A 12,734-nucleotide genomic window follows, 5' to 3' on the forward strand; every position below is an offset into this window, starting at 1 on the left:
TGCAGCAAAGGAGATTTAGGTTAGACATTAGGAAAAACTTCTGAACTGTAAGGGTAGTTAAGCACTGGAACAAATTACCTAGGGAAGTTGTGGAATCTCCATCACTGGAGGTTTTTAAGAACTGGTTAGACAAACACCTGCCAGACATGATCTAGATAATACTTAGCCCTGCCTCGGTGCAGGGAACTAGACTAGGTGACCTATCAAGGTTTCTTCCAGTCCTACATTTCTATGATTCTATGGTGCTTAATGTGCTACTGGAAGGTACTTAGGCCTGGTCTACACTAGAAAATTAGGTTGTTTAACTACCCCGGTCACAAGTGTGAAAAATCAACACCCCTGAGCAGCGTCGTTAAGCCGACCTAAGACACCCCTGAGCAGCATTGTTAAGACAACCTAAGTCCCCCTATGGACAGTTGTATATTGATTGAAGAATTCTTCTGTTGACTTAGCTACTGCGTCCTGCAGAGGTGGATTACCTAGATTGATAGGGGAATCCCTCCCATTCGCATAGGTAGGGACTACACAGAAGTGCCACAGCAGCGCAGTTGCAGTGGCACAGCTGTGCCGCTGTAACGTTTTAAGTGTAGAAAAGCCCATGGATACCAAGGTAGAGTATAACAGAAATGGGACACAGCCAACCACGTGAGAATGCAAGGTTCTACTTGGGAATTTGGCCTCTCTTTGGTTGGCTGCCTCCTTATATGCTTTGTATTTACTTCTTGTCCATCCTTCAGGGATGGTTTCCCACAGCAAGGGACTTTTTGGGATGGTATTGTGACATGATGATATTATGAAATATTTCAGATCTCATCTCATGAGCCAGAACTGACTTTTCTTTTTATTTCCTTGTATATTCTAAGGCTAGAAAATTTCAATTTAAAAAACAATGTTATTTAATTAGAGCACAAGAGTTTATCTGAAAACAGACAAATGTACTATTTTTGTCCTTCCATCATGTAGAAAAAAAAATCTAATTTTTCACCTCAAAATTTTTACCTCAAAAAGAAAATATTCATTCTTTGTCTAAACCTTTGAGTGTCAAGATTTAGCTAACAGCAAATTTTTGCAGCCCATATAGCAACTCCTGAAAATAAAGCTAGAGCATATAATGCAAATACAGATACAATGTTCACTGCAACATCAAAACAATACCATAATAAACATTTGATATGTTTACCATAAGCTAAACAGGTTCATAATTTAATACCCACAATTTATGTGCAATACCCACACTCTGGGTTGCTTTGCTATTTTAAACTTGATTTCTACATTGCAAGATCTCCATCAGTGATTAGTTTTCTTCTCAAAGCTCCACAAAGAATGTGAGAGCATATTTACTTTGGCATCCCTCCGTGCTTTGTAAGGAGTTCTTATTGGGGCTCATGTGACAAGGACAACCAGCTATGCTTTTGGTATGCAGAGGGCTTACAATGCAAGTGAACATTTCAATGTATTAGACTGCTTGGTGGTACCTACTACCTTTAGATCATTTTGATCTTCTGTAACTTCTCTGCACTCACAGGGTTCCTAATGGCTGTTCTTGTGAGTAAAGACTATAGTCTCCTTCCTTACCTGTGATCACAAACTAGGGCTCAATCCTGCTTTACGTGGGAGTGGATTGGACTTCAGCTTGTCATTCACACCAATATTACCTACCTTCAATAGGAAATCAGGGGTAACATTCTTTTAAAGCAGCAAAGAGTCCTGTGGCACCTTATAGTCTAACAGATGTATTGGAGCATGAGCTTTCGTAGGTGAATACCCACTTCGTCTGGCATCTGACGAAGTGGGTATTCACCCACGAAAGCTCATGATCCAATACGTCTGTTAGTCTATAAGGTGCCACAGGACTCTTTGCTGCTTTTACAGATCCAGATTAACACGGCTACCCCTCTGATACTATTCTTTTAAAGCATGTCAGACAGTGTCTTTTTTCAAGTTAAATTAACTATAACATTCACTTCTGTTTCTTAAACTCATTAGACTTTTAGTGGTGAAATCAATGGCAAAACTCCCAAGACTGCAAAGGGGCCAGGATTTTATCCTTAATATCTTGTACGTTACAAAAGAAAAAACATTCAGAAAATAAAAAATGTTAAAGGTTAATCCTTTGCTTTATGTTGCAATGTCTGGTAAAAATATTTTAGAAATTTGGGCCCTGATTCTGCAATGAGCTCTGCCCAGGTAGACCCCTATGCACACATGAAGCCACATCAATTTCAATGGGTTCCAAGCAGAACTCATTGCAGGATTGGAGTCTAAGTTACACAAAGGACAATAAATATGGACAGGCAAACATTCCAATTGTATGAATTACCCTTGTGGAATTCATGTTGCTGTCTAACCATCCGTCCAACATCATATCTTTTTAAAAGGAAGGCACTCACTCTCTCTCGCTAATTCCCCTTTTGGAAATGAATTTTAGTGGTCCAGATTCTTGGGTGTGGTGGAGCTAAGTTTGGTGTAGCCCAAGAAAAGCAAAGATGGCTGTGTGCCAACTTTGTGTCGCCTGGATTCTGGAAGCGACCACAGAACAGGAACCTCAAGGGCTGTTCTAGCTGATGCTGTGCTACAATGGTTCCCTATAGAGCTATCCAGCTACATGGATTAGCTGAAGCATTGTATAAAGAAATTACTCACAGGCACAACGTTAAGCATGTGCAAGCGTGTATGCAGGATTGGGGCCTAAAGCAGCATTTTTCCTCGTTATTTAGCAATTACTCACCTTATAAATCCAGCTGAAATGAATTTGCTAGTAAGATCTGCAGAAACTGTATTTAATGTGAAATTCCACACTTCTTCTGGGACATAAAAAACATGAAGCTCTACCAACTAAATGCAGAGAGAGAAGATTATCTCAGTTATAGATACACAGTAAGCATTTAAGTAATACAAATATTGACACAGGGTGTCCACCAAAAGGATTTATATAACAAAACAAAAAACACATGGCATAATATTCATAAACCACTGCATTGTTCATTCTGGTGTATGTTATATACTGTTGCTCGATCCTGTCACTGTCTTGTTAATTTTGACTCTAAACTCTTTAGGGAAGGTATTGTCTCTAATTCTATATGTGTACAATGTCTAGAACAATGAAGCAGCTTGACTGGTCCCTAGGCACTATCATAATAAAGATGATAAATGAATATGCCTCAAAATGCTTTTATGGACATGGCAGATTTCAAACAATTTGATCCAAATTAGATTAAACATATACACGTTTTTAATGCACACAAGGCTTTTACTTGGTATCAGTGAACCAGTTATTTAAATAATAACATTTAGACTTGCAGAGTCAGGTAGATTTTCAAAGTACTGTATAAACATAGTTAAAATCATTATCAGGTAGTCAGTTATACAGGCATTGACTGCTAGCAGAAAGGAGATTCACAATAATATAATAATAAAATAATAATAATAATGGACCAAATGCTGCAGTATTAACTCAGAAATTTCCCAGCGATAGGATTTGGCTCACGAATAAGAAAAATAGCTAAAGTGCTGACAAATGTCAGCCATGGAATAATTATCAATGATATCTTGTAAAACATTTTTTCCTGATTGTGGAGATTCACTTTTGGAAATTAGAATGCTTCGGTAAAACTATAAAGTTGGATCCAATATCTCCTTTCTGCACCTTACAAACCTCACTCATTTTCATTTTATAAAATTATAAATGTTTTCTATATTAATAAAAATATTAATGCAGACTCAAGACCAGGAGAGAAGTTAACATCTCTGAGTCATTGTTTGCAGACTCATGCAGACATTATATCAATTTACACTTGGTTCACGTTTGGCAGGCTCTCTCTGCAATCATAAATTCTAGAAAATTACTTAAAAAAAGGAAGAAAGAAAACTTGGGTTCAGCACAATTTGAATATTTCATGTGGGCCACATAAATAATCATGAGCGCTGGATTTAGACAGCATGCATTTCAATTGACAGCGTGTTCAGTGTGGAAATTTTTCACAGAAATAATGTTGGAACTATTTTATCTTTAGAAGTCAGGGCAGAGGAGGAGCCGTGCTGCTGTTGGATGTTACTCTGCTAGCAATGATTAGAACTGATTGGAAATACTTGAAGTTCTCAGAGAGACAAGTGACCTCCCAAAATCTGCGGAGCTCTAAGAGCCTGTTGCAAAGGCCACTGAAGTCAATGCAAAGGCTTCTATTAACTTAAATGGGCTTGGATCGGGGCCTCAGCATAAAACTGTGTATGGAGAAGCTTCCATGTGCTTGTGTTGAGGGAAAGTGCCCAGTGCTTAATTTGTAATGAAAGAGGTGCTGGGAATCAAGCAATTTATTTACATGCATAACTGATGCAGCAAGCCCAGAAGTGCCGGGGCTATGAACTGCCAAGCCTATAGGTGCCAGGCTCAGCCCTGGCACAAATTAATCACTGTCTCTACTGCCTTGCATCTTGTGTATTTATATACACTTTTCCAGATCAGAATGCTGGCATTTTACAGCTACTTTGCATGGGTGTAAATGGCTACACAAAGTGTAAGGCAATGGAAAATCAGGCCCTTTATGCTCTAGTTTTACTCCTTGCCTCCACTCTGAGTCATGCAACAGAAAGGAGTGTAGGGCCCACCATTAACATACATTTGTCTTATTAATGACAAATACACACTGAGGTCCTGACAACACTAGGGAAAATTTTCAAAACATTTCCAGGTTTCTAACAATTACAGCAATAGTCCAAGTACTCAAGTGCATAGGCCAGTGGCTGTTGAAACCACGATTGGACCTGAACTGAGGAGGGGTAGGTGACATTAGGTTTAAAACTGTGATGACCATGGGAGCCCTGTTGATAGCTGAGCTCCCAATATTGCAATCTTTGATGCAGCTGAACCAGTGTTAGCAATAGTGGGAAATTTTTGGAAAAGTTTCCTAGTGTATATGTGGCCTGTATAAACAGCCAGCACAAATAAGCTTTAGTGAATATTCCTATAAACTTTTGGGTAGTAAATATAAACTAGACTTTGAATGGTTTTTCATGCACATGTCTTTAAAATAAGTGGATATTTTCTTCACACATCTGCCATTGATTGCATGGCAGCAATTTTCACAATTTAGAACAGTTATACAGATTTTCTAAAATATTCAGAGCAAAAGTTCTCACCTCTGATGTTGGCGGTCTAGTTTGACTGAATGACATATTCACTGGTGCCTGTATTGGGTGTCACTGAATTCCGGATGGATTTTTAAATTTCTTTTGTATCTTAGCATTACTTAACAGAATGGATTATGATAAATCCTGTAAGTCAAAAATGGTATTCCATTCAGTTTGAATCTGTTTCCACTTCATACAAAAGTTTGAGAAAAAAGCAGCAGAGAGCTTGTAAGTAAGTTCTGGATTCAGGCTGAAGGCTTTGCTTCCAGCAAAACCGGAAGACAAACTGCAAAGAGCTAAGTATTGACTAGTAGGCTTAATACTCCCTTTGATGTGAACACACCTTCTATACAACTAAATATCACCTAAGTAACCCAGTGAATTGCATAATTGCAGTTGGGCAACTGAGGTTTGCATTAGTATTCTGAGTAACATTTTCCATTCTTCTTTCATCAAAAGGTATTTAATTACTGTATATAGTTATCTATATATTTCTACAGTGCATCTAACAAACACAAGATGTATTTCTTTCAGTGTCTGGATTTTGGGTAGATGGGCAAGAATGGCAGAGTCTGAAGCCATGCAGTCATTCACACCAGTGACATTTCAGCATGCCTGAGTCAAAACAGAAAAGTATTCCAAGGACACTTGGCTTCATCCATAAAGCAAGAGAGGATGTGGGAATGGGTAAGTCACTGTATCATTAATCCTACCTACAGATATGCACATTTCAAACTGTAATAATTTCTCCACTGATTCCAATACCCACATTTTTCATGCTATTTAACTCTCATTTTAGCAGGGTATTGAACCATCAATGCATTGTTTCCCATAAAGACTTCCTGGATCAGTGTTGGAAGCTGACAAATCTGATTGGAATGTGCTAGTATAGACAGGCTGATGATTAGTGCTTCTGGTTTTTTGAGTTTATTCATTTAATTTGGGGAGGATTATTTTTATCAATTTTTGAATTTTATGTAGATGTCCAAAAACCAGGGTTTTTCATGGCTTTCTCTTTGTATATATTAATATATATATTACTCATTACAGTCATATATGCTGTAATGAGTAATCTTTTTGTAATGTTCCCTAGTGGGCATCAGCAGGGTCTACAGAGACCAATTAATGTTGCAGTATGTTAGTGTGCATTACAATTCACACCTCCCATAGTCTGCATTAATGCTCCATGTAGACAAGTCCTCAGACACAAGTAACCTTTTCTGGTGTTTACTGATAAACACCAATTTAATTTGTTTTGCATCGGGGTGTTTTATTTGTGTTTATTGGTTAAAACCTAAATTCAGAAGCCCTACTTATCATTAACAAACAGAGACAGACAAATTATCATTAAAAGGAGAGAACTGAGTGTCTGGCTTTTATTTCCAGTTCTGCCCTTCACTGAGTTCTGATCCTGATTTCAGTAGTTTTACCTGAGTAAGGACAACAAGATCACTTTGATCAGACCTCTCTTGTGAGACATTAGGAGAGTCACTTAACAGCTCTGTGCCTCAGTATTCCTATCACTAAAATGAAAATAATAATTCTCACCTGCCTCCCATGGCTGCTGAGTCTTCATTAATGATTGTTCATAAAGTGCTTTAAGATCTTCAGTAAAAAGACCTGAAAAGTGCAAAGTATTCTTCTTCCTCTTATTCCATTTAGACTGCAAACACTGTTTAAATTTTTCGTTGATGACTGAGATTACCATGGTTCCTTTAAAACAACAGATTTAATTGTCTCCTCTGGCCCTTGTCCTAAAAACCACGAATTCTCCACTCTTGTGTTTTACATGGTTATAATTTTCTATCACTATAAAAACAAACAAAAAGCCTACGCTTACTGTACCACTCACCTCAGTGCCTTGTTCTACATATTCCTTCCTTCCTTCTTTCCTCCCTCCCTGTCTCTATCCCATTGCTTTTTCCTGTTTTGTCAAAGTAAATCCAGATTGTAAGATCTTTGGCCAAGAACCTCAAAGGTATTTAGGTTCCTAACTTCTACTGAAATCAATGGGATTAAAAAATAGCCAATAATTGTACAGCATATCTATTATCAAATACTATATCACAGTTGTGTAGTTACCATCTTTTTCTAGAATAAGGGATTTAGAACCAGGTGTCAAAAGATTTCAGATGAGAACTGATGTTTTTCAGCCCCCCCCCAATCTACAATTTCTATTCATCTTTTGTTGTCTGAATTAATTGCAATAAACTCAAAATGCATCTAGTTAATGGGAGTCCTTTAAAATAGCATTTTTTCCTATTAACATCTGTTGAAATTAGTTTGAAATGTTTAGGTCAATTTATCTGAGGAGCTAATTTTATTCTGACTCATCACAAGCATTATTGTATAGTATAAAACTCTCTAGGCCTGGATACAACATTATTTTCTCCCTAAATCCAAAGTAAAAAAAAACTTTTTCCATTTTGTCTCCATTTTAGGGGAATTTCTCCAGAAATTATTTGGAAGCCACTAAAGAAATGCAAAGTCCCAAAATATAGTGTGAACATTATATGCCAGGGATTGAAACTTTGTTTTACTAAAAAAGAACAGGAGTACTTGTGGCACCTTAGAGACTAACAAATTTATTAGAGCATAAGCTTTCGTGGACTACAGCCCACTTCTTCGGATGCATATAGAATGGAACATATATTGAGGAGATAGGCTGTAGTCCACGAAAGCTTATGCTCTAATAAATTTGTTAGTCTCTAAGGTGCCACAAGTACTCCTGTTCTTTTTGCGGATACAGACTAACACGGCTGCTACTCTGAAACCTTTGTTTTACTATTCACTTTATTTTTCTCAGAAATATTGAATTATAAATCAAATACTCAAAATCCATGAAAACCCTAATACAAAACTGTATACTAATGTATACTTGTAGAACCATCCTAGAGGCAGGGTAGGTGAGATAAGATTTTTTATTAAACCCGTGTTGGTGAAAGGATAAGCCAGTTTAAGCAGTACATGAACTCGAACCAAGCAGGAGTAAGACACTAGTGCCAGAGGGGCACTCCTAGGAACCATGTTCTTCTGCTGGTTCAAATATAGTGAGGGAAGGAGATTGCGGTTTTTGGCCGACTTTGCCACAGGTTTGTGTGATCTCTTCTTAGGCAAGTTGCAGCTTCTCCTTCCCCGTTTGTAAAATGGGCTGTTACCCCAAAGGCGAGCAGGGTGGGAGGCTCCCTTCATTAGTAGATCTAGGAAGCACTTTGGGATCGTTGGCGAGCAGGTGCCACAGAGCCGCAAGTTTCCTTCTTATCTTGTATGTGTCTTGTTCAGTTTGAGTTCTTGTATTTACCCTGCGCTAACGGCATTGCCTTGCCCGGGCCGAGGGAAGGGTTTCCTGGGTAACGGTCCCTTTTCAAACACCGCCGGGCGAGCAGAAGGTCACTAAGGCCTGGTCTACACTACGGGTTTAGGTCGGCTTTAGCAGCGTTAAACCGAATTAAGCCTGGACACGTCCACACAACGAGGTCCTTTCTTTCGACTTAAAGGGCCCTTTAAACCGGTTTCTTTACACCACCTCCGACGAGGGGATTAGCGATAAAACCGGCCTTTGCGGGTCGGAATTGGGGTAGTGTGGACGGAATTCGATGTTATTGGCCTCCGGGAGCTATCCCACAGTGCTTCATTGTGACCGCTCTGGACAGCGCTCTCAACTCAGATGCACTGACCAGGTAGACAGGAAAAGACCCGCGAAGGTTTGAATTTCATTTCCTGTTTGCCCAGCGTGGAGAGCACAGGTGACCACGCAGAGCTCATCAGCACAGGTAACCGTGATGGAGTCCTCCCAGGATCGCAAAAGAGCTCCAGCATGGACCGAACGGGAGGTACGAGATCTGCTCGCCATATGGGGAGATGAAGCAGTGATAGCTGAACTCCGTAGCAGTAAAAGAAATGGAAAAGTATTAGAAAAGATCTCCAAGGCCATGAAGGACCGAGGCCATAACAGGGACACACAGCAGTGCCGCGTGAAAATTAAGGAGCTACGGCAAGCCTACCACAAAGCCAGAGAAGCAAACGGAAGGTCCGGGGCAGAGCCGCAAACTTGCCGCTACTACGCGGAGCTGCATGCGATCCTAGGGGGTGCAGCCACCACTACCCCAACCGTGTGCTATGACTCTCTCACTGGAGAAACACACAGGGAAGACGGTTCGGGGAACGAGGAAGATGACGATGGAGGTACTGTAGGTAGCTCACAGCAGCAAGGAAGCGGAGAAACCGGTTTCCCCAACAGCCAGGATATGTTTGTGACCCTGGACCTGGAACCAGTAACCCCCGAACTCACCCAAGACCCTCAGGGCACACAGGAGACCTCTGGTGAGTGTAACTTTGTAAATATTTGTAAACATTACAAAAAAAAAGCAAGCAAGTCTGTTAACGTGTATGGGGATGGAGCGGAAATCCTCCAGGGACATCTCCAGAAAGCTCTCCTGGTTGAAATGGGGTGATTTTATTAAGGGGGACATTCAGAGGCGCCCGTTCCTGCTATTCTGACCAGAAATGTTCCCCGCTGTTAACCACGCGGTGGGGGGGAGGGGTGAAGTGATCATCCCAGAGAATCGTGTGTGTGTGGGGGGGTGGTTTACTTGTGTTTGTGCCGCATGTTAACCGGGAAACCGCAGCCCCCTCCTTTCACATTGAAACCCCATTTTAAATGGACAACCCAATTCATCCTTGATATGGGAAATGCGCTGCTGTTTGCAACCTTTCCCACATGTTAAGAAGGTTAAAAAAGCCAAAACACTGTGGCCTACGATGGCTGCCTGCAAGCCGAAATATGCGACCTTGTAATGAAAGAGTGTACCCATTGTTCCCTAAAATGTGTCTTTTTTAACCACCTCTCCCTTCTCCTCCACCAGCTGCAAATGTTTCTCCTTCGCAGAGGCTCGTGAACATTAGAAAGAGAAAACGTAAGACGAGGGACGAGATGTTCACGGAGCTGCAGATGTCCGCCCAGGCTGATAGAGCACAGCAGAATGTGTGGAGGCAGTCAATGTCGGAGATGAGAAAAGCCCAACATGAACGAGAGGAGAGGTGGCGGGCTGAAGATGATAGGTGGCGTCAGCTTGCAGACAGACGGCAAGAGGCAATGCTCCGTCTGCTGGAGCATCAAAGTGATATGCTCGAGCGTATGGTTGAGCTGCAGGAAAGGCAGCAGGAGCAGAGACCGCCGCTACAGCCCCTGTGTAACCAACAGCCCTCCTCCCCAAGTTCCATAGCTTCCTCACCCAGACGCCCAAGAACACGGTGGGGGGGCCTCCGGCCACCCAGTCACTCCACCCCAGATGATCGCCCAAGCATCAGAAGGCTGGGCTTCAATAAGAGTTAAAGTTTTAAAATGCAGTGTGTCCTTTTCCATCCCTCCTCCCCCACCCATCCCAGCTACCTTGGCAATTATCCCCCCACCTCTGTAAGGAACTAATAAAGAATGCATGAATGTGAAAAAACAATGACTTTATTGCCTCTGCAAGCGGGAGGGGAGGGGAGGGTGGGGTGGGGTGGTTGGTTTACAGGGAAGTAGAGTGAACCGGGTCGGGGGGGGGGGTTGGAGGGTTCATCAAGGAGAAACAAACAGAAGTTTCACACAGTAGCCTGGCCAGTCACAAAACTCGTTTTCAAAGCTTCTCTGATGCGCACCGCGCCCTGCTGTGCTCCTCTAACCGCCCTGGTGTCTGGCTGCGCGTAATCAGCGGCCAGGCGAGTTGCCTCAACCTCCCACCCCGCCATAAAGGTCTCCCCCTTACTCTCACAGATATTGTGGAGCGCACAGCAAGCAGCAATAACAATGGGGATATTCTTTTCGCTGAGGTCTGAGCGAGTCAGTAAGCTGCGCCAGCGCGCTTTTAAACGTCCAAATGCACATTCCACCACCATTCGGCACTTGCTCAGCCTGTAGTTGAACAGGTCCTGACTCCTGTCCAGGCTGCCTGTTTACGGCTTCATGAGCCATGGCATTAAGGGGTAGGCTGGGTCCCCAAGGATCACGATAGGCATTTCAACATCCCCAATGGTCACTTTCTGGTCCGGGAAGAAAGTCCCTTCCTCCAGCTTTCGAAACAGAGCAGAGTTCCTGAAGACGCGAGCATCATGTACCTTTCCCGGCCATCCCACGTTGATGTTGGTGAAACGTCCCTTGTGATCCACCAGGGCTTGCAGCACCATTGAAAAGTACCCCTTGCGGTTTACGTAGTCGGTGGCTTGGTGCTCCGGTGACAAGATAGGGATATGGGTTCCGTCTATGGCCCCGCCACAGTTTGGGAATCCCATTTCAGCAAAACCATCCACTATTGACTGCACGTTGCCCAGAGTCACTACCCTTGCTATCACCAGGTCTTTCATTGCCCTGGCAAATTGGATCACAGCAGCCCCCACCGTAGATTTGCCCACTCCAAATTGATTCCCGACTGACCGGTAGCTGTCTGGCGTTGCAAGCTTCCACAGGGCTATCGCCACGCGCTTCTCAACTGTGAGGGCTGCTCTCATCTTGGTATCCTGGCGTTTCAGGGCAGGGGAAAGCAAGTCACAAAGTTCCATGAAAGTGCCCTTACGCATGCGAAAGTTTCGCAGCCACTGGGAATCGTCCCAGACCTGCAGCACGATGCGGTCCCACCAGTCTGTGCTTGTTTCCCGGGCCCAGAATCGGCGTTCCACGGTATCAACCTGCCCCAGTGACACCATGATTTCCACATTGCTGGGGCCTGTGCCTTGTGAGAGGTCTATGGCCATGTCAATTTCCTCATCACTCTCGTCGCCGTGCTGCAATCGCCTCCTCGCCTGGTCCGGGTTTCGCCTTGGCATGTTCTGGCTCTGCATATACTCCAGGACAATGCGTGTGGTGTTCATAGTGCTCATAATTGCCGCGGTGATCTGAGCGGGCTCCATGATCCCAGTGCTAGCTATGGCGCCTGGTCAGAAAAAAGGCGCGAAAGTAGTATCTGATGGACCAGGAGAAGGAGGGCGGGAGGGAGGGAGGGCCGAGTGACGACATGGCGTACAGGTACAGGAACAGGGAGAAACACAAACAACTGTCACACAGAATGGTCCCCCCAAAGATTAAACTGGAAACCCTGGGCTTAGCAGGCCATTGATTTCACGGAGGAAGGGGAAGCAAATGAACACAGAACAAATCTATTTTTTACATCTTAAGGTGGCAGCCGACGGTGCAGCATGAGTGATAGCCTCTCCAGTACGATGATGATGGGTACCAATCATAAAATACCATCATCTGCCAAAAGGCAAGGGGCTGCTGCTGTGTAGCAATGCAGCCCCACGTCTGCCAGCCCCACGTCCGCCAGCACCCAGCATTGCCCTCGGCCTCTTCTGGGTGCTTAGCGGACAATATTGGGCAATTGGCAGAAAATAGTATATTATGACTGGTAACCGTCATCATCGAAACAGTAGCATGTCTGCCCAGGTGGCCATGATTGACAGCCATACCAGTACGACGACGATGGGTACCAGTCATAATATACCATTGCCTGCAAGGGGCTGGTGCAATGCAGCCCTACGGCTGCCAGCCCCACGGCTATCACTCATGCTACACCGTCTACCGCCAAAAGGCAGTTAGCAGCTGCTGCTGTGTAGCAATGCAGTCCCACGTC

The 12,734-nt window shown here is 43.1% G+C and overlaps 1 protein-coding gene across 1 annotated transcript in view; it reads right to left on the reverse strand.

Moving 5' to 3' along the window:
• SPATA1 (spermatogenesis associated 1) overlaps positions 1–7,681 on the reverse strand; it is a 33,870-nt gene extending 26,189 nt beyond the window's left edge. The window contains exons 1-3 of the mRNA XM_034779888.1: positions 6,676–7,681; positions 5,137–5,271; positions 2,729–2,835 (exon numbers count right to left, since the gene is read on the reverse strand). Coding sequence (XP_034635779.1) covers positions 2,729–2,835; positions 5,137–5,172 — 143 coding nt within the window. The 5' untranslated portion in view covers positions 5,173–5,271; positions 6,676–7,681. The remainder of the gene's footprint in view (positions 1–2,728; positions 2,836–5,136; positions 5,272–6,675) is intronic.
• Between the last annotated feature and the right edge of the window lie 5,053 nt (positions 7,682–12,734).

Source organism: Trachemys scripta, chromosome 8 (genome assembly GCF_013100865.1).
Source record: "Trachemys scripta elegans isolate TJP31775 chromosome 8, CAS_Tse_1.0, whole genome shotgun sequence".
In the NCBI taxonomy this organism is placed as follows: Eukaryota; Metazoa; Chordata; order Testudines; family Emydidae; genus Trachemys; species Trachemys scripta.